The sequence below is a fragment of the Lethenteron reissneri genome, chromosome 51, assembly GCF_015708825.2.
Source record: "Lethenteron reissneri isolate LAM-NWPU_2019-01 chromosome 51, ASM1570882v1, whole genome shotgun sequence".
In the NCBI taxonomy this organism is placed as follows: domain Eukaryota; kingdom Metazoa; phylum Chordata; class Hyperoartia; order Petromyzontiformes; family Petromyzontidae; genus Lethenteron; species Lethenteron reissneri.
In genome coordinates, this window is record NC_083829.1 from 7,283,628 (window position 1) to 7,305,390 (window position 21,763).

General features: G+C 53.6%; 1 protein-coding gene across 2 annotated transcripts in view; it reads right to left on the minus strand.

The window, feature by feature from the left end:
* IARS1 (isoleucyl-tRNA synthetase 1) overlaps positions 1-20,726 on the minus strand; it is a 47,764-nt gene extending 27,038 nt beyond the window's left edge. The window contains exons 1-18 of one of the 2 annotated variants that reach the window (XM_061572702.1): positions 20,519-20,726; positions 18,556-18,674; positions 16,391-16,547; positions 16,012-16,131; positions 13,615-13,697; positions 12,694-12,811; positions 10,136-10,283; positions 9,661-9,748; positions 9,267-9,327; positions 8,733-8,828; positions 8,118-8,240; positions 7,186-7,277; positions 5,583-5,681; positions 4,773-4,899; positions 4,307-4,380; positions 3,062-3,256; positions 2,607-2,693; positions 227-310 (exon numbers count right to left, since the gene is read on the minus strand). In XM_061572702.1, the coding sequence (XP_061428686.1) occupies positions 227-310; positions 2,607-2,693; positions 3,062-3,256; positions 4,307-4,380; positions 4,773-4,899; positions 5,583-5,681; positions 7,186-7,277; positions 8,118-8,240; positions 8,733-8,828; positions 9,267-9,327; positions 9,661-9,748; positions 10,136-10,283; positions 12,694-12,811; positions 13,615-13,697; positions 16,012-16,131; positions 16,391-16,547; positions 18,556-18,674 (1,871 nt within the window). In that variant the 5' untranslated portion in view covers positions 20,519-20,726. Of the gene's footprint in view, positions 1-226; positions 311-2,606; positions 2,694-3,061; positions 3,257-4,306; positions 4,381-4,772; positions 4,900-5,582; positions 5,682-7,185; positions 7,278-8,117; positions 8,241-8,732; positions 8,829-9,266; positions 9,328-9,660; positions 9,749-10,135; positions 10,284-12,693; positions 12,812-13,614; positions 13,698-16,011; positions 16,132-16,390; positions 16,548-18,555; positions 18,687-20,518 lie in introns of those variants that run through there. The other variant, XM_061572701.1, reaches the window with a different exon arrangement.
* Between the last annotated feature and the right edge of the window lie 1,037 nt (positions 20,727-21,763).

The window sequence follows — 21,763 nt, forward strand, 5'->3', positions numbered from 1 at the left end:
TGCACACACGCACAAAGATCCTCTGTGTGTAGCCCACACAAGCCGTCGGGGCAAGTGCTGTTGGCTTGCACCGCAGGGGGAGCCTTAGCAGGACTCGGCGGCAACAAGGGATACTTCACAGGGGTCAGGGTTAACCCCCTCAAAAAGAGGGAGGAGAGGGCGGGGGGGGGGTCAGCCAGACCCCGGTTGGGCAGGGTCAGAGGCTGCCCAGGGCAGCGGCTCGCACCTCAGGGCATCAGCGCCGTAGCGGTTCACCACCTCCACCGGATCCGGGTAATTCTTCTTCCTCTTGGACATCTTCTGCCCGTCACTACACGCAAAGACAAAGGTTCCCCATGAAGCCTTTAGCAGACTGTTGTGGAAAGTGCCGTTCGCGAGCAGCAACACCTATGAAGGCCGGCACCGCACACGAGGGGGTAGGTGGCCAGCACCATGCCCAGCCGCCTTTGTCTCCCTAGCGGCGATATTTACACACCACACCAGGTATTTTATTGAGGCCGAGTCGACCTAGGGCGCCCAAGACCGGTTCACATATTCGTCACTGTTTTTGTCTGAAAGCAGGATTCGAACTCGAGTGGCCGGGTTCGTAGTGCAACACGCTAACCACTACACTGCTGCTCCTCAAAGCTCCACAACACACACACATATACATACATACGTGCATGTGTATATGTTTGCATATGTATGTATACATATATGTGCAATGCATGTCATTCATGCAGACTCTTATGGAATAGGAAAACTCATGCCGTCAGGAGCATCATCATCATAAGCAGCAGCAGTATGAGTAGCATCGTCATCAGAATAATCATCATGACCCCCAACAGCAGTTTCAACAGAAAGATCGTCATCATCAGCGGCAGCATCTGCACAACTATCATCTCTGTCAGCAGCTTCATCATCATCGGCATTAACATCAGCAGCCAAGTCACCCTGATCATCATCATCATCGTATTATCATCAGCACCACCCAATCCTCCACACCCACGAGCACTTGCAGGCACCGCGGCTCCGAGCGAGCGGAGCGTGGATGCCGAGTCTCGGCGCCGCGTGCCGTCCGCGTTCGTTTCGGCAATGGACTCTCGCGCGAACGCTTCGTTTTCCAGCGTTCGCGTCCTAATCTCTCGTCACCCCGCGTCTCCCACACGCAGCTACCTGGCGTCTCCAAGGCGCTCACCCAGTTACATACCAAGTAAACGTTCCCGCACACAAATTGCCACCACTACTGCTGCTGCTGCTGCCTCGGTTACTGTCCCCGTGAACTTCACTCACTGAAACCTCCTCCCATATTGAGGACTCGGGCCTGCACCAGACACTGACTGTTGCGTCTCATCCATCGCCACACCGTGTTCAACCACCACGCTACAAGTCACAACAACTCACTCACTTGTTCACCTCGCCCACCCACTCATTCACCCACTCAACAACAATTGCCATTCGCTACGAAGAAGTGGTGACGTCACCACGGCGCTTGTTCCAGGCTATGTGCACTTAGAGGTCACGTGAAGTGTCGAAGGCTTTCTCCCCCCTCCTCCCCATCCCCGCCGTGTGTATATTTGTTCTGTGGCAGAGTTCGCAGTCACACTGGAGACCTGGCTTGAGACGTCAACTCGCTACATTTCAGACCCCGGTGCGGTTCGCCGGCTGAACCTGGACTCAAATTCAGGATCTCAGTAGTGCTGACCCCACGGCCTCCCTCTACCCCTCTCACCCCCCCTCCGTGCCGCGTGTATTTTTTTCTGTGGCAGACTTTGCAGAGACGAGCGCCACTGATCGAGAGCGCCCATCCGGATTTCATCTGCCTCGTGGCGTTTGCTGTGGCACCTCCTCTCACCGGCCACGGCACAAGCGAGCCGTGCGCCGGATGGTGGAGCGGGTGCAGTTTCACCGACAACTCCAGCCCCAACCCCGACTCGAGTCCCAACCCCTACTCCAGGCCCGACTATAGCCCTAACCCTGACTCCAAGCTCACATGCCATCAACAGGGCTGGTGGAATCACCACAGCAGCAGGACTACAAAACGCACCCCCAACTTGTGCTTCATAACACAATGGGTGAGGTGGGAGGGGTAGCGTGGTGGAAGTGCGCCAAACAATCCGAAGACCGGGGCAGCACGTGGGCATTTTTCATTATCGCTCGCTCACACCTGACTGTTGACCCCATGCGCTAATGGGACCACCGTGAGATCTCTCCGGCACCGTGTGGCGTGTGCTGCCCCCCTCCCACGCTCGTGTCATCGCCGGCAGATTTAGCGCCCGATCGTTTCGCGCCCGGCTCGCGTGTGGGCGAGGTGGGTGTGTGTGCGCGCGCGTGCCAATTATTCCCCGTCGTCTGGTTCCAAAGCGGGGCCTGGGAGCTCGTCAGAAAGACCGGCATCGCTCCAATCATCGGGGCCGTCGTCACAACCAGCGTGGTGGTGGGGAACTCCATCATCATCACCACCACCAGCATCATCACCAATACCGGAGTTGTCATCATCGCATTCACTACTATCATTGTTGTTGTCAATACAATCACCCCAATCACCATCATCATCATCAATATTTTGACCACCATCACCACAACCACGAACAGCACCATCATCGCCAGCGGCGTGGGTCACGGACCTGGCGAGCACCAGACCATTGACGATGACGTTCCTGAAGGGTGGCTTCCCGAACAGCGCCGTGGAGAGCACGAGCAGCGTGTAAAACCTGGCATGGGGGTGGGGGGTGGTGGTGGGCATATGGGAGGGGGTGGGGGCATCGGGGACGAGTGTGGGAAAGATTTGTGTCAGACAAAGAATTCCGGCACATGTCAAATCTGCTGGATGTTGACAGCAAGGGCACACAAGAGATAAGCACGTGGGTAGGTGGATTGATGAGTGGATAGGTGAATGGATGGGTCGGTGGGCAGGTGGATGAGCGAGCAGGTGAGTTAACAGGCGAGTGAGAGAGCAGGTGCGTGAGCGAGAGAGTGAATGGGCGAGCGAGCGGGTTAAGCGAGTGAGCGGCGAGCAGGCGGGCGAGCTAGAAAGCGAGTGACTGGACGAGCAAGCGAGCGAGCGGGCGGGCGACCTCACCAGCCGCGCGTCTGGTCGATGCCCTCGGCGATGAAGTCGGCGGGGAACGAGTCCTCGAACTGCCGGCGGTTCTCAAAGGGGTAGTGCACCTGGGCGTAGGGCATGCTGCCGCTCTCGAACCAACAGTCGAACACCTCGGACACGCGGCGCAGCACGCCCCTGCCCGTGCGCGACGGGATCGTCAGGTTGTCCACGCTGTGACGTGCAACACAAACACGCCTCTTTAGTCGCCCGGCGGTGGAGAAAAATAAAAATAATAACAACGTCAAACTGTCGCGTGCCGCCATTCGTACAGTAGATACACATCGCTCTCGTACAGAGAGAGGGGGGAAAGCAGCAGCCTGGCGGTGAGGAGCCGGCGCTACTTGCAATTGACCAAGCTCTGCGATCCTCAATATGTAAATGTGTCATCGGCCAATAAATGAGTGGAAGGAAATCAGAGCACGTGGCCCAGCGGTGCCGTGTTCGCCGCATGTTGTAAAAGGCTCGCGGCGGTTCCGCCGGCCGTCCTGGTTAATACTGTGGAGTGTGCTAACCGGGAAAAAATCTACGAGCTCTCTGCTTCACTCACGGTGGATGTTAAAGATGGCAGTGACCTCATTCGCAAGAGTAGGCCATTGTGTGTCGGCGTCATGGTCCACACTTTGCCAAATTTGTAAAATTCACACCGCAAGGTTACTCGAATGGAAATACTCAAAGGCTCTCCCGGGGAAACAAGCAAAAGACTAACAAGCAACTTTACCTACACGGCTGGCACGGCACACGAGGGGGTGGCGTGACCAGCACCACACCAGGCCGTCTTTGTCTCCCCAACGTACACTGCACCAGGGACCCGTTTATAATGCTGAGTCGACCTGGGGGAGAACTAGGAGTGGTTGGGTTGGTGGCGCGGTGCGCCAAATACTGCACCGCCACTCAATAACTCAACAACACCGATGATGGCTCTGATGCCGACAATCATGATAACGATCATGATGCTGAGGTTAATGACAATTATGATACTGCCTATCATCGAAACATTTTAACGATGACAATAACGATGATGATAATCCTGCCACTGCCGATAACACCGGTTAGTACTGCCGACGATGCTGATGACGGCGACAATGACGAAAACCGCCCCCAACGTCGTCACCAGACGTCGACCCCCACCGCCGACGCACGCGGGGACAACCTTGCACCTCCATTACTGGGGAGCGCCCTCGCCCTGCTTCCAAATCAGACCGCAACGCGGGCGCCGTTCACCTCTCACGGTGCAGATCGGAGACCTTGGTGCCCGTCAGCGCCTCCAGCTCCTCGATGGATCCCACGCACACGACCTGCCGGAGAAGGGGGTCACGGGGGTCACGAGAGGCGTCAGCATGAGCTGCTCGCGCAGAACGACACCGACGCGCCGCATGTTAGCGGTGGTGGTGACGGTGGTGGCAGTGGCTACGCACGTGGCCTGTGATCCAGCACCGTGAAAGCAGCTAGGGTCGGTGGATCATTACACAAATGGTGTGAAACTCTCAGCCCCCCATTACACAACTGGCCCCTAACACCGCAAGCCAACCCTCCGCTACACAACGGAGCCCGCCATTAGATGATCTTTCTCTCTCTTGGTCCTCACCGACGGGGAACTGCAGTGTCACAACACCTCGCTCAGTTTGGTTGATACATCAAAGGTAACGGTTGGGCTCGGGGGGGGGGGGGGGCGATCGTGGGTCAGTACCTCCTTCATGTCGTCGCTGACCCACAGCGGGATGGGCGTGCCCCAGTAGCGGTTTCGGGAGATGGCCCAGTCGTGCGCGCCCTTGAGCCAGTTGGCAAATCGCTTGTCTCCCACAAACTCGGGCACCCTGCCGGCGCAGACAGGAACACACCGAAACACACCGCGGGACGTCAGGGCAACCGTCGCCGGCAACACGGCTGCGGCAACTCGGCACGGCGACGGCGCAGAGCGACGGGGGTTCGCGTCTGGCCGATGGAAGCTGAGTGTCTTTGAGAGGGAATGTTAAGGAACGACTCGGATGTTGCTGAGCGCACCACCTCGGGCGGTCATGTGCACCCCGCCAACAATGAGACCGAGCGGCGGGGCGTCAGCGTGTTTCCACGAGAGGAGACTGCACAGCGACCATCGCCTGCGAGCAGCTGTGCCGACTCGGTACGCCGGTAGCAGGGATCACGGATTGGGAAAACGACTCGATTAGGATTACGCATCAAAGCGGCAATCATGGTGCTCCCCACTGGAAGAGTGATGCCCGTTTATAGGCCAGGTGCTGAATCATGTTGTGCCCACAGGGACAGCTGCCACTGAGGGTGCCCCTTTCAGATGTGAGGCGCCCTGCGGCGTATAGCGGGGCGGCTCTACCCAACCAGTATCCTTGTCAAGAGGGTCATAGGAACATCAGGAGGGTCGTAGGGGTGGGTTGTCATAAAGGTCATAGGAGCAACACATGGATCGTAGAGGGGCGTGGGGTAGAGGGCGTGGTGCGGAGGGTGTGGTGTCGAAAGTGTCCGTGCATGTGCCCGCGCACCGCACCACAGGCACTGGCTGTTGCACTCGACCAGCTTGTCCACCATGTGCTCCACGCGGACGAACCAGCTGGGCACCGCCTTGTAGATGAGCGGCGTGTCTGACCTGCGGGCACAGGGAGAAGGAGACGTTACCAATCGCGGTCGTGGGCACCCTCCGCTTCCGGCCACCCCCAGGGCAGCGCAAAAACCTTCGTGTTAGGAAAGGCCGTGGAAGCGGATATCAAGGAGCTACCGCTGAGACCTCTTCACGGAAGACCTAAAGGCAGATGGTAGAGGGAGACTGTCAGGGCAGATCTTGGAGGATAGCCGCATGTGCCGAAGCTCTGGGATCTGGCGGAGGAGGGTAGGGAGCCTTCGTAGCGATGAGGTTACATCAACCTCTGAGATGTCTTCACGCAGGGGGACAGCACCCCCACACGCCCTGCTACAGGCAGTAAGGCTCGTCGCGTGACAGTCTTACCGGTACTTTGAAATGTCATAAATGGAATTTAGCCAAATTAAGGGCAGAAACAAATTTTACATTGACGGGTATTTTTTTTTGTGCAGTCACACTGGAGGCCTGGCTTGAGACATCAACTCGCTACATTTCAGACCCCGGTGCGGTTCGCCGGCTGAACCTGAACTCAAATTCAGGATCTCAGTGGTGCTGACCCCACGGCCTCCCTCTACCCCTCTCACCCCCCCTCCGTGCCGCGTGTATTTTTTTCTGTGGCAGACTTTGCAGAGACGAGCGCCACTGATCGAGAGCGCCCGTCCGGATTTCATCTGCCTCGTGGCGTTTGCTGTGGCACCTCCTCTCACCGGCCACGGCACAAGCGAGCCGTGCGCCGTATGGTGGAGCGGGTGCAGTTTCACCTACAACTCCGGATCCAACCACGACTACAGCCCCCACCATGTCGAATGGGCAATGACGATGCATGCTGCCCTCTAGGGTTTCCCCAGCGACCGAGTGACAGGGCCGACACACACACGTCGCATCGCTAGTGTAGGGGTGTTACGGAGGGGCTGTATACAATGGGATCAGATGGGAAAGAAACACAGTGGGCGTGGCTATGTCGGTGCATAGGGAGGTGCTCCCAGCAACGTCCGCATCGGGCAGCCTGGGGGGCTGACTCGGAGCTGGGATCCCCCGGGGCCCCACCCCTCAGCGGGGGTTTTGGTATAAAAGGGGATGAGCCGGAGGGCTCAGGGAAAGATGTTAAGCTAAACCAGTGAAGACGGAAGATCGTCATAGATAGAGCCCTGGACTCCCCTGGATCGCCGCCCTTATCAGGGCCGCACACGATCGAGCCAGTGGCGTGGTCCCGAGAGCCAGAGCCGGTGCTCTTGTCAGAGCTGGTCTGGGACTCCGGGTACTGTGAGCCCGACTTACCAGTGTCGGGCTAGCTAGCCTCCTCTAGCCCATTAGTGGAGGGCCCAGAGGTAGGCTAGGTGTAGCTAGCGAGTGTATCCACAGTTAGACGGGTGAGGGGGCCGATACCCCCTCCAGTGTTGTATGTCAGTGCTGTACTGTACCGACACGGAATAAATACGTGTGCCTCCAACCCCGGTGTCAAGGTCTCCTGGAACATTATTACACTAGCAAGGGGCGGTGGCCCCGTCAGCACCTCCAGCAGAAGGGGTAGTTGTGCTTGAAGGAGCTGGTGTGCACCAGTCGCCCGCGTTCCTTCAGCATCTTAATGATAGCCTTGTCCGTATCCTGGACAGACAAACGCACGCGCGCATGCGGCAATGTGCGCACACACACACACGCAGGGGTGGGCGGGGGGGGCGGGAGCAACACGCACTCACGGAGCGTCGGGTTACCAAAGTTCGATACCGAACCACGGCTAATATCAGTGTCGAGTGCGCGGTTGTGCGTGTAGCTTTTGCGGTTGTGCATGTAGCTTTTGCGGTTGTGCGTGTAGCTTTTGCGGTTGTGCATGTAGCTTTTGCGGTTGTGCGTGTAGCTTTTGCGGTTGTATGCATGTAGCTTTTGCGGTTGTGCGTGTAGCTTTTGCGGTTGTGCATGTAGCTTTTGCGGTTGTGCGTGTAGCTTTTGCGGTTGTATGCATGTGTGCTGGCTACACTGCTCCCTCGTGTTCCGACCTTCATAGGTGCTCGCGAACAGGACTTTCTCCAACATCTTACGTAGGCTACAAGGGCGATCTTTGTCTTTGTAAGTGCGAGTGTGGTCACATGTGTATATGCGGTTGTATGCGTGCTCACAACAATGAGCGGAGCACCGGGCTTCTAAAACGCATCAATTGGGTCTGTCCCGTGACCTCCTGACAGCGAGCTTTCAGCACTTTCGGCCCTTCACATGGCCTCAAAGTGCACCTAGTCCAGCACAAGCGCCGTGGTGACCTCACCGCAACTTCATGGCAAATGGCGGCTGTAGTTGTTGTTGTGTGCATGCGTCTGTGTGTACGTGTGTACGGTTGTTCGGAAATTTGTTTGAATGGTCAGTCATGGATCTCCATTCAAACGAATAGAATTCGACTAACGATCCTTAAGTGGAGGGGGAGTGAGGTTGGGGGGATGGGGGGGGTTGTCGCACCTTGACGTACTGCCCGGTGAAGTCCGACACATCGGCGGTGAAGCAGCCGGTGGCGTCGACTGGGCAGATGGGCACCGCGTCGCTCAGCACCACTCGGTTATCCAGGCATACGCGGAAATCGTCCTGGAGGGGGTTGTGGCGTGGCGGGAGGGGGAGGAAGTGGGGGGTCAAACGCAGGATGTGGGACAGCGAAGGGATACAGAGCAAGTGGGGGAGCGAGGAATTGATTGAATTTTAATTGTCTAGCTAGTGATGGAAAGGTGAGGGAGTGCGTGAGTGTGGGTTGGTGGGTGGCTGGGAGGGTGGGTTCGTGGGTGGCTCGGTAACTGAGTGGGTAGTTGAGAGGGTGGGCGGACAGGGCAGGTGGGCAGGCAGGTGAGTGGGCGAGTGGGTGGGTGGTTGGCGAGCGGGTGGGTGGGAAGGTGAATGAGTAGGTTGGTGGGTGAGTAGGTGGGCGAGGAGGTGGATAAGCTGGCGTGCACGGGGGATGTCAGGTGCATCAGGTGGGTGGGTCCATGAGTAGTGAGCCGAGTAGGTGGGCGAATGGCTGCAAGTGCGAGCGGCCGAGTAGGTGGGTGACCCTCCCGGGTGCTGGAGGGCCGGCGGGCGACTCACGACACCGAAGTAGGGAGCCTGGTGGACGACCCCCGTGCCGCTCTCGCTCGTCACGTAGCCGTCGCACAGCACGCGGAATGCGCCCGGCTCTGCACGCTGCAAAATAAAAAAATACGCAAGTGGACAACCATGAGGAAGGACCACGTACATGCATGTACCCCGTAACGCACCGCAGCATGCGCCCGTCCTGGTCAGGCTTCAGTCGGCGGCAACGACGCAACCTTCCGAGCTCTGCGATGCGACGGCGCCACGCACGACACCGCCGCCGTGGCCGGCAAAAGCCCAACACTTTTAGCGCTGGTTTTTTAATCGCTGCGTTTTGGGCATGAACCCTTTTTCGCCAAATGTGGCCGGGTTTCCCCCAGGGTAAGGCCCGAAGAGCAACACAACCCCGCAGCGGAGTTCCGCTTCACATTGCATCGTCTTCAACGATGACGGTCGCTGGCAAATGATTGGCCAGCACCTGATCACGCGCCGAATGGGAGACGACGGGCCCATGGGCTAACGAGCCGGAGCCGGCACGCCGACCCTCACCTTCACGAAGTAATCGAACAGGGGCCGGTACCGCTTGTCCTTGAGGGTAATACCCTTAAACCTGCGTACACATGCGCGCACGCACACACGCGCACAAACTTATCATCCCGACGGTGCCGAGGACATAACGAAGGTGAACGCGCAATACCAACGGCCGTCAACGATGCACATGAACGCGCTACGAATGCGGTGGTGCTTGTGTGATGGTGGTAGCGGTGGTTCCGTGGTGGTTGCGATATCATGGCAATACAGTGGTGGGTGGTAGCGATGTGGTGGTGGAGGTGACACTGTAACATTGGTGGCAATGTGGTGATGGTGGTGTGGTTGGTGGTGGTGATTGGTAGCATGGTGGTGGTGGTGACATGGTGGTGGCATGGCAGTGGGCACCACTCACTTGTCGATCACGATGTACTCGTCCTCCCGCTTGTACAGCGCCTGCAGCCGCACCTCCATCAGGATGTACAGGTTCCCCGTCGCAACATCTACAGGCCACCGGCGGCACCATCGTGAACTGCCGCTCACAACCGCCAACTCCCGTGAACGACTGCTCACAACGATGAATCACCAATGCCCATCTGCCCACTAACACTTACAACTGTGAACTACCACTTACAACTGTGGACAACCGCTCACAGCCTTGAGTCTAGCGTGCAAAACCGCGAACTACCGTGCACATGGCCCAGGAATGAGGAGCGCTCGCAGGGTAGATTCTGTAAAACTGTCTTTGCTCCACGAGGCTGCTGGCCACAGAACCGGGGAGCGTAACGCGGGCGGCGCTACCGCCCGGCGCATGTCACCGTGAGCGCGCCAAACGACCGGGCATGACGCGACGGGGGCGGGGGGTGGGGAAGGACAGGAGGGCCACCGACCTTTGACCCGGACGTAGATGAGTTCAGGGTTGACGCACACGGAGAGGTTGCTCGGCAAGGTCCACGGTGTGGTCGTCCACGCGATGAGTGACACCGACTCGTCCTCCAGCAGCGGGAAGCTCACAATAACCGCAGGGTCGGTCACGTCCTATGGGCCCCACCACCACCGCCACAACAGTCAGGACCTCGTCACTACCACCACAACCACAACCGTCAGAACCTCACCACAAACCACAACCGTCAGGACCTCATCGCTATTCCTAGAATCATCATAAATGCACTATCACCACACCCGTCAGAATCTCACCACAACCGCCACAACCACGACCGTCAGGACCTCGTCACTACCACCACAACCACGACCGTCAGGACCTCATCACTACCACCAGTCTCCTCAGAAATACACCACCACCACATCCGTTAGAAACTTGGCACAACCGCTACACCAGTCACAACCACACTGCCACCACCAAGCCCGAGATTCAGTGAAGCTAAGGAGTAAATTAACAACCATAATTCATAACCCTTCGTCGATGTACTGTTGGGTGCAGGCCTGCCCACGCCGTGTGGATCATGGGGGTTATTTGACCGTACATCAACGGCCAGGGAAAGGAGGGAGCAGCCAGGAACCAGTTCAGCAGCCAGGAACCGGTTCAATCAGGTTAGCCGAGGCCAAGATAGAACTCGCGCCTAACCACTGCGCCACCGCTTCACGCCGGCAAGGTGCAGCCTGCAACTGCTCGCCTCTCGCGACCGCTGGTGGAAGCCGCCCCCACCAGAAGGAGCTCTTGAGAGTCCCTCGAGAGGGTGTTTGGCCTACTCTTCCACACATCTCGGAAGGGTTGCGAGTACCAACACTATATACCCCACCACACATGACCTGCCAATCAAAAACAAGTGTCCACTACTAATACCGATATTTAAATGGGAGGCAATGCTATTAATAGTAACAACAACGCAACTCGCCACAGGTTACCCGTCCATGTGGTGGCCGGTGATGCCCTCTGGTGGAGACCCTCTGTTACTGCGTGCGGTGATTGAGAGCAGACCTGGTCGTCTTCATACCCCTCCCGGCAACTCGCGATTTAGAGTCGCAATGGAGGATCGATCAATCACTGGTGACTGGTCTGAGACCCCCCCCAACTCGCTACGCTTGAGAACCTGGTTTAATCACTGTGGTCACGTGACTGAAACCCAGATTCGAACCCAGGATCTCAGCGGTGCCGATTCAGGATCTCTGACCCCTGACCCCATGGGCTCCTCCCTCGCCGCGTGTATATTTATTCTGTAGCAGAGTTCGCAGAGACGAGCGCCACTGATCGAGAGCGCCCATCCGGATTTCGTCTGCCACGTGGCGTTTGCTGTGGCACCTCCTCTCACCGGCCACGGCACAAGCAAGCCGAGCGCCGGATGGTGGAGCTGGTGCAGTTTCACCGACAACTCCCGCCACAAACCCCGCCCCAGCCCCAACCCTGACTCCGGCCCCAACCCCAACTCCAACCTCAATTCTAGCCCCAGACAAAACCTTGACCCCCAAACCCGATTCTAACCCCAGCCACAACACTGACCCCAACCCTGATTCCAACCCCAGCCACTCGTGATGAGAGATGCCCATTGACTTGAGCGTGCTGAAATTATAAACGCAGTGTTGCTGCCTGGAAGGACAAAATACTCCTGCACCTCGTGTACCCGATAAGCGTGACCCGGACACTCGCAGTGACTAGGGTGGATATCGCAGCAGGTGTCGTAATGGTGGAAGTCGTGCAGCACGTGGATTTTGTAACCACCCGCCCATAAACCGCAGAAAGTCAATAATGGTAAAACCGACAAACTCTGTTTATACAACCTTACAGGGCAGCTATTTTCATGTGTTTGTTTATTATACAGCTTGCTTGCCCTGGAAAGCCTCACTGAGTCTCAGGACTCTTTCTTAGGATGGTCCTGCCAAGTTATCGCAGGGGAGGGTGGCAATGATCGCTAGGTGTATTACAATTGAGTGATTTGCGCTGTAATTTTTTTTGGAACTTGCTAAACTTGAACCGGGCGGCGTCACGGTCCCAGCCGATGTCGCCGCGTGGGGTCCCGCGACGGCGGCGCTGCCGCGTGCGGCTCTCGGCCACGGTTCTGGGTCGCACCGCTGCGCGTCGTGGGGTGCGACATCCGAAGTTTCGCTCGATAACGATGACCCATTTAAGGCCGAGTCGACCGGGCAGAGCTCCAGGGCGGGATTGGATATTCGCCACCGCTCTTGGCCACGGGCAGGAATCAAGCTCGGGTCGCCGGGTTCGTAGAGCAGCGCTTACCGCTGCGCCACTAACACACACAACATCACCTGCAAAATGCGCCACTAAGTGGCGGTGATGACACCACGCCGCCTGTGCCAGGCCAGGTGCACTTTGAGGTCACGTGAAATATCGAAGGCTCGCAGACAGGAGGTCACGGGACAGACCCAGGTGCCAAGGGTTAACCGACTGAGATGACTGTCAGATGCACCAGCTGTGCCCCTACCGTGCTAACCGACATACACACACTCACACACATGCTCACGCACGCTTCACCTTGTAGTTCTGGTTGGCCTCAAAGTTGGAGAGGGGAGTGGTGCAGGCCGTGGAGTAGGGCATCACCTTCACCCCGCTGTAGACGAACCCCTTGTCGAACAGCTGCCGGAACACCCACCTGGCCCCGGCACACACGTCCCCCCCCTCCCGTTAACCATGTTACCCAGCGGCCGTGTAATCTGCCGCCACGTACACGCACGCCGCGTCACCCGCACGTGGGCACGTGAGGGCGCTGGCCCAAACGCACGGTGCCAGCGCCGAGCCGGCTCGCTTCTCACCGGCCGTGAGCACACGGCATCGTTAAGGTTGCCAAACGTCCCGGTGCGTTCATAATGGCCGTGGACCTAGTCTCCCCCCCATCGCCTGAAGGTATGGTGAAGATCTATATTTGTCCACGATTTAAAATGTTCAGTCGGTGTTCGCCGCTGAGGGCGTGAAGGGTTTCTTTTTTCATTCCTGTTGCTCTATGCCCCCGTACCGTTCCCGTACTGCCTACTTTATTGAGGGCGATATTGGCACGTAAAACAATTATTGATTGCTTGATTGATGGCCTGGTGGTCAACTCCTTATACAGGCAAAGGACAGGGCCACTCCAGTAGTGGGTGGGGCAACCCGAGTAGTGGGTGGGTCTCACTGAGCAGTGGGCAGAGGTAAATGAGCAGTGGGCATGGCTACCTGGGCAGTGGGCGGAACTACCCTGGTCAACTACTGGACATCAGGGAAAAAGAGCTTCATACCTCGTCGAATTTCTCCAGGCTAAATAATGATTCTGACACCCAAGTAGTGGGGGCGGCATTAGGTGCCGAGTGTGTGTGGCTGTGTGTAAGTAGGTGGGGCTGGCAGAGGGAGGAGCAGACAACTCGCCCATGCGTCCTGGTCAAGCCTCCCACAAATGTGGTAGCCACAGGCACCGCTACTCACCAGACGGTCTCCATGAAGGACGGATAAAGCGTCTTGTAGTCGTTCTTGAAGTCGATCCATCGGCCCAGGCGGACGACGGTCGTCTACCGGAGACAGATACGCAAACGACAGTCCTGCTGTCGACATCACGACACGAGGCGAATAACCCACTCAGAGCTCTCGCACAGCAGTCCAAACCCCGCTGTGATAGAGGACGGCCCGCTGTAGCGGATATCACAGAGCTACCACTGAAATCCCTTCAAGTGATCTTTGGTCCACACGGTAGTAGGCAGTTCTTTCTCACCCACCGATGTTATTTAGAGTACTGTTCATAGCATTGCAGTCAGAGATGGAATTTAGGCAAATTAAGTGCAGAACCAAATTTTAGGCATTTGGGTTTTTTGTGCAGTCATTGGTGACCAGGCCGAGATCATCAACTCCGGCGTGGTCGCTGTGGTCGTTGTGGTCGCGTGGCTGAAACCTGGATCTAAACCCAGGATCTCAGCGGTGCCGACTCTACGTCTCAGACCCCTGACCCCACAGCCTCCTCCTCCCCCGTCTTGCCGCGTGTATTTCTGTTCTGTGGCAGAGTTTGCAGAGACGAGCGCCACTCATCGACGGGCGCCCGTCCGGATTTCGTCTGCCTCGTGGTATTTGCTGTGGCACCTCATCTCACCGGCGATGGCACAAGTAAGCCGAGCGCCGAATAACGGAGCGTGTGCAGTTTTGCCAACAATGCCAGCCACAACTCTGACTCTGGCCCCAACTCTGACTTTGGGCCCCACCACCCTGCCTGCAGCCCCAAGACTGCCTCCGGCACAAACTCAAGCCCTAAACCTGCTATAAATTTCCATATAAAGCCACTTGGTTGAGCTATCATTTGTGGCCAGGTCGTTTCTGAAAAAATAACTAATAGTATAATAAAAATAAAACATAATAAAATACAATTCTCACGACGTTTCGGCCACAACGCAAGCAGCCGTCCTCAGGTGAAGAACAGGTCTGTCGGAAAGACAGCGTCTGATATTTTATTATTTTATTATTTCCCTTCTACGTGACTTTACCGAAAGAACCAAGAAAATGAATCCCTGCAGTCACGAAAGCTTTAAATCGAAAAATAACTAATAGCTCAGTGGGCTTCACCTGGTATAATAAAAAAAAATGTTTAGTTTAATTATACTTTTTTTGTGATTTGTTAACCTTTCCTATAATTTGCACTCCTATTGTGTTTTTATTATTTATTGTTGTAACTTTCTGACCCTCCCCTACTGGATATCTGTGAAAAAGAGCTTCATAGCTCATTGGATTTCTCCAGGATAAAAAAAAAGATTCTGAAAAGCAGAAGCACACAGGGAGAGTAAAAAATCCACACTTACATTGTTGACATTTGAGGGAAAAGAGGTGAAGAATTTTTGAGTAGGTGGCTTGAGCGTAGGAGGAAGTGAGTGATCGATTACTTTCATTGTTGCATCACGTCCACATCACCTTGAACGCATTTGACCTTGCTGGACCTCGCAAGCTAAGCAAGCCTTAGCCGGATTCAGTACTTGCATGGGAGATGGCGGCTTGGGTAGAACAGGCGTTTGTTGAAGGCTTGGGTAAGGGTTAGGGTTGGCGACAATGATGATGATGGTGGTGAGGATGATCTAGATATCACTGTGTGGGTTTTCACGTGTTTTCGGATCATAATGCTGCGTTCAGCACCATGTCCGACGTTTCGCTGCACGTGCTGCCAACTTCTTCTGGAACTCCTATCACGTGTGGCGGAACATCAGACATTGTACCGAACCACACATGGTGCGACCTGTAAACACATCGGAGCACTATGCTGATGGCGCTGATTATGATTACGACAACGATGATGATGACGGTTGACCATGATAATGATGATCAGTGGTTCAAATGTTTGAGCTTTCCTTAGAGCCTAGTCTCACATGGTGTTGGACCAGATGACGCCAAAAGGCGCACAGCTGTCTCGGTGTGGACCAATCAACTTCAAGGACAGTGCATACATGATCAGAGTTATGTTTTTTGTTTGCATTATGACTGCAGGTATTGTGGTCTATGCAAACATGACTCCTTGTAAAAAAGGTGTCAGTTTTGTTGCCAGATAAAATGGTAAAAAAACAATTATCATCGTTTACATTGCTATGGGAGTAACCAGGGACCCTGGAAGAAACCCATGCAGAACAGGGGAAGAACATACAAACTCCACACATTAGGCACCCGAGCCCGGAATTAAACCCAGGGACTTCTTGCTGCGAGGCGGGTCACCACTGTGATACCACCCCGTTAACCTGATAACGACAAATCTTTTGTCAGCACAGGTGGCATCGATGTTGGATTTTGGCTCTCGCCTGCCGACAAGCGGTGCGCCCTTTGACCCGAAAATTCGTCGGCAGGTGCCAGAGGCCCTACCTCCCACTCCTTGGCGTATCGCATTACGATGCTCCGGCACTGATTGTTGTACTCCGCGATTCCCATCTTGGCCACATCCTCGGGGCCCTTGATGTTCAGCATCTTGTCGATCTCATACTCCTGCAGGGAGGAGACACCAGCAGAGAGACAGCAGGAGAGAGACACCATCGTTAAGTGACGGTCGCAAAACCATCTCAGCACCCGTGACCCTCGGGTAGAAATCCCCGCCACATGCTTCCCACCATCGCCAGCTGAGTCGGCTACAAGACCTCCTGCCATCACTGCCTCCCACCATCGAGTCGGCACAAGGTAGGGAGAGTGAATTCACAACGCAGGTCGTGACATGACCGTCGTGCCTCCGAGAGTAGCGTAAACTCACGACGGGCAAGCCATGGCAGTCCCAGCCGAAGCGGCGATCCACGTGGAAGCCGCTCTGGTGTGCGAAGCGCGTCACCACGTCCTTGATGGTGCCCGCCAGGATGTGGCCGTAGTGCGGCAGGCCGGTGGCGAAGGGTGGACCATCGTAGAACGTGTACCTGCATGCGGCACGCACGCCAAGGGACACCTTTCGAGTGCGATGGCGCCAGTGGGTCATCGACCATGCGGCGGCACGAGCCGACAATCCAAGTACGGTCGTCACGCAATAATCTATCACGATGCGATATAAAGCGTCACAATGCGACGATTATAATCGTGATATCAGTTTTCCAGTAACCTTGTAACTGAATTCGCCCCCCTATGCCCCCTTGCAGGCCGGTGTCTCATTCACCTTTTGCCGCATAGGGTCAGCTGCCATTGGGGGATTCCCTAGGGCAGGATACAAGGCTAGACTACAGCAGGGCAGTGGAATAGTGGAGACCAGCAGGAAGTACCTGGCTTTGCTCGGGGGAAAAATATATTTCAAAACTTGTCTTCTCTTAAAAAACATAACATATACATACACAAATACTAAGCTATTGTGAAAGCCCGACAATCCGTTTGTCCATTTGTCCGTCAACAAAGATTATAAAGAGCCTTTCAGAAGTCCTGAATCAAAAAGTTAAAGAAAGTGGGGGGTAAATAGTTTATCTGAAAGATTTCCAAAAATTGTCGCCTCCCCCCTCCAAAAATATTTTTACCCCCCCCCCACCTTTGATTTTGTAGGCATATATTCCTACACCCTACATACAATTAAGTCAGTAGTATTTAGTGACTCTATAGTAGTATCTACTGACTCTACAGTAGTATCTATTGAGTCTGCAGGAGTATCTATTGACGAAAGTAGTATCTACTGACTCTATAGTGGTATCTACTGACTATAGTAGTAACTGCACACATAGGGGTGGGGGGGGAGGACATCACACTGTGCTTGATTTTTTTCTTTTTGGTATTTTAAACATGAAGGAGAACCTCCCTCCCATCGCCGCTCATCAAGCTTATTTGCGATGCTAGGGGCAACCGCAAATCGGCATTTCCAAGCATGCTTTGGCGTGCCATGATCAGCATACATTGTTACAAAGTGTGATTTTATTAGTTTTCTTCTGGGGGCTTAGTTTGTTGTATCTGTGTACTCTGTTAAAACGGAAACCCAACAGTTTGTCAGTTAAAAGCGTTACAAGAATAGACATAAGAGTGAGACAGACAAAAAAATGTTTATAGGTACGATGAGATGTGTGATGTACGGCGCCCTTACTCGCAAAACCTTATCCTAGCGAGAAGGGTTAGTGGATCGTAAATGTGCCACGACGCATCAGTTAGCCGATTACAATCAAGTCTTACGCCGATGACAAATACATGTTGCGGCACGTCCACACCTGAGCCAATAGTTCCGTGCAACTCGGTTGCATGAAACTAAATCTCTTACAAGTGAATGTCTCTGCAACCGGTGGCTGCTCGCGGTAGAGACAGACTGTGATCTCAAGCGCCGTGCTGCACGTTGACGAGCTATGGCTGATCGGTTGGAATGATCACGAATCGTTTGTTGTTTAACTTTCCTTGATTATGCAACTGCTATTCTTAGGTTTTTTCGGTAAAGTCACGTAGGTAAAAATTTTAAATGAATAAAAGTAAAATAAAAATAAAATAATATTTTATTTTACTTTTATTAGTAAAATAAAAATAAAATATTATTTTATGTTTATTTTACTTTTATTATAACTGCCGAGATCGGGTGAATTCTAGGTGCCTTGGGTTCTAGTTTGATGGAATGAGGATGCGACGGGTATTTTTAATTAAGAACAGAAAGAGGTTAGTTCGGTGCAGAGGCTGTCCTTCTTCTCTCAAAAAATTTAAATTAATAAAAGTAAAATAAAAGTAAAATATTATTTTATTTTTATTTTACTTTTAAAATATTATTTTATTTTACTTTTATTAATTTAAATTTTTTTACCTACGTGACTTTACCGAAAAAACCTAAGAATATGAATCCTTGCAGTCACGAAAGCTTCAACTCTAAAATATGCAACTACTGTCTGAGATGTAGACAAAGTAGTTGCAGACGATTTGCAAGCACAACTATTCGCTGACTGTTGACCAGCGTATGTGCGGTGAGAATGTGGCTCGCACTGCGGGCGTGACTTGGACTGCTTGAGGCTCTCCTGGAACGCATCCAGCTCTGTCCACAGCACCAGTATTCGCTCCTCCTCCTCCGCGAAGTTGATCTTCTCGGGCACCGGCTGCACCATCTGTTCTTGCATCAAGCCGGGGTGGGGGGCACGGGGGGGGGGGGGGTGAGATGTCAGGGTGCGATCGTACGTTAGCGTGATGCAGGATAGAGAACAGCAGCCAAAGGCGCGAGCGTGCAGGGAGGATGTTCCAAAGGTGACGGCCACCACGTAGATGGAGCAAAGGGGGTCGATCTAAAAGCATGTGTGGTGATGAAACCTTAAAGAATTTAAATTTCGATTTAAAGCTTTCGTGACTGCAAGGATTCATACTCTTAGTTCTTTCGGTAAAGTCACGTAGGTAAAAAATGAAATTAAAATTTATAAAAAAATAAAATGTATAAAAAATAAAACAATAAAATCACGACGTTTCGGAGGCAACACAAGTCTCCGTCATCAGGTGGGACCGTCACAGCCAGATTTGCTGCATTTTTATTAATTTTAATAAAAATTTTACCTACGTGACTTTACCGAAAGAACTAAGAGTATAAATGTTGAAATTCATAAGGGGCACGGGGGTGACCAATACGGTCTGGTCTCTCACCAGGTAGGCGCTGATCAGGGGTTGACAGGTATGTGATTGACACTTGCTCATCATGGCCGGCCATGGTCTATCCACTGCTGGACGACGCGACAACTTGCGCCCATCATCTTCGCCGGGGTGGGATACACATTTTTTTTTCCTTACCAACAAATTAAATGGCAAAAGACGGCGATTAAAGACACGGACCCTTTCGATTTCGACGCGACCCACGGTCATCCAGCCGCCATATAAATATCCACTGCTGGAAGACGACCCTCCGACTCACCTCCACCAGGCGGCCTGGAAGTTAGGGGCCGTCCATAAATGACGTCACGCGATTTTAGACGATTTTTGATCCCCCCCCCTCGTCACACGGCATCACAAAAAGTCAGACCCCCCCTAAATATGACGTCACAAAGCCCCCCAAATAAAACATGCTTCAAATCGCTTTAAACTATTGTCATTGTAGTGCGTATTTAATGTGGCGCTGCACTCTGATGTTGTAGGAGTGTTATTATTATAACAATTATATAACAATTCTATATTTATTTAAAGTTGCGTATTTTGAGGTGACGTCACATTTCACCCCCCCTCGTCACAAATATCTGACCCCCCCCCCCCCCAAGGTGCGTGACGTCATATATGGACGGTCCCTTAAGCACCCACCCACTCCCTGGCTAAGTCAAGTTCATGTATTAGGTATAGCCCTGTGAGCCATTCGGCTCTTGAATCGGGTGCAACCGCAACAAACAAAAAACTAAAACATGAATAAGAAAACATCTTAGATTGAATATGTGACTGAGTGCAAACAGAAAATCCAAGAAAAGACAGCAAAATATTGCAGAAAAATCACCGTTACACACCAACGCTGTGTGCAAAAATCCCAGTGGGATGCAAGTCAAACAACCAACAACAACCACAAGACAACTTAGATTAAGGCCATCAGTCTAACTCTGTACTACAACAATCACCAAAATAAAGCCATGAAACCAATGAAACAGTGATCATAGGAACTGTGACAGGAATTTTCACAATAAATGACATAAACAACATGTACTACCATAACCCTGCAAGCCATAGCTGGCAGCATGAGTCACTCCACAACAGCAGGAGCAAGTCACCGGCTGCACGAGCGACGCTTAATCACGGGGCCCCACCGCCGCCCATCATCATCACTGCGGCCCGGGTGGCCGCTAAAGCGAGCACGGTTAACCGGTACCCAACGTCGCGTGGGCAGACAATTGTCAAATTGGATGGATGGGTGATGGTGGGGGGGTCCGTATGGGGGCTCCGTCCATAGCACCGTGGAATTTCCCCATCGTTAACCAATCGAACAATTCACCTTGAGTCTTCCACAGTCTCCGACTTTCTCTGGTCAAGCACGAAACGTCGCCGCTCCCGATGGGTCGAGAAGAAGTTCTCCGAGTCCCCGACACACCGCTGATGAAACCACGAGGAAGCGAATCGATTCCCCTCGATTCACCTGCGGCTCGCGATTCCCGCGTTGAAACGCACGCGGGTAGGAATCGATTATTACCGATTACTTTTCGGTTTCGGTTCTGCGTACGCAACAGATTATAAGGAATCGAGTTCCGAATCGAGCGCATGTTGGAATCTACAACGCGGCGATTAATTTAAATGTGGGGGGGGGGGTGGGGCTTGAAGTCATATTTTATTTCCCAACACGCATAAGTAAAGCTCTCCTCTCCGCTCATTGGCTCGTTGTGCCCACGTGATCTGTGCTAAATTTATCACCAATCAGGCAGCGCGCGCCTGCTTATCCGTTGTATTTATTCCAATCAGAAGGCGTCACGACCACGTGTGCAGACGTCGAGCGAACTATTCAACTGAAAAGTGGCGAGCGACGTGGAACCGCTCTCTGACTCCACACACTGACCTCGAGCTCTCTTCCACTTCCCCTTATATCCTCTGGCCCACGTCACCAATCCCCGCCTACAATCACGCCCTCTCACGAACCTTCGAGATGGTTACTTCCCCCGAGCCTTTTGAGCTCCACCCCTAACCTCGGCCCTTCCCTCTAATTTGGTGATGGACCAAGCGGCAGAGCCTATCCACTGATCGGCGCTCATCGATGAACTCTCGTATTACACATGTACATCGGGCCCTCAAGATGAACGGATACTCTGACCGCACTATCCGCCAAGCTTTTTCTCCCACCATGCCGAAACAACCACCTGAAACTCCGATCAAAACCATTATACATAGCAGGCGTTACCAAAAAGATTTCCAAAATTCTAAACAAACACAAGATCCAGGTCCGATTCAATACAGTACACTAAAATCCGTGATCTTATCCCATCCGTAAAGGAGTGAGTTGTACCTGTGGTGACTGCTATATCGGGGAAACGAAACGACACATTGCTGACCGCATTCGCGAGCACAAGTCGGATTTGAAACATGGCAAGACAAATTCGTCGGGCGTTGCTGACCACTGTTATAATACTGCTGGTTCTCATTACATTGTGCATGTTCTCAGATACCAAGGTATTTAGCAAACCTCCTGGATACTACCAAAGATTTGTCCACGAGGCCATCCAGATATACAAACACAGACATACTTTTAACC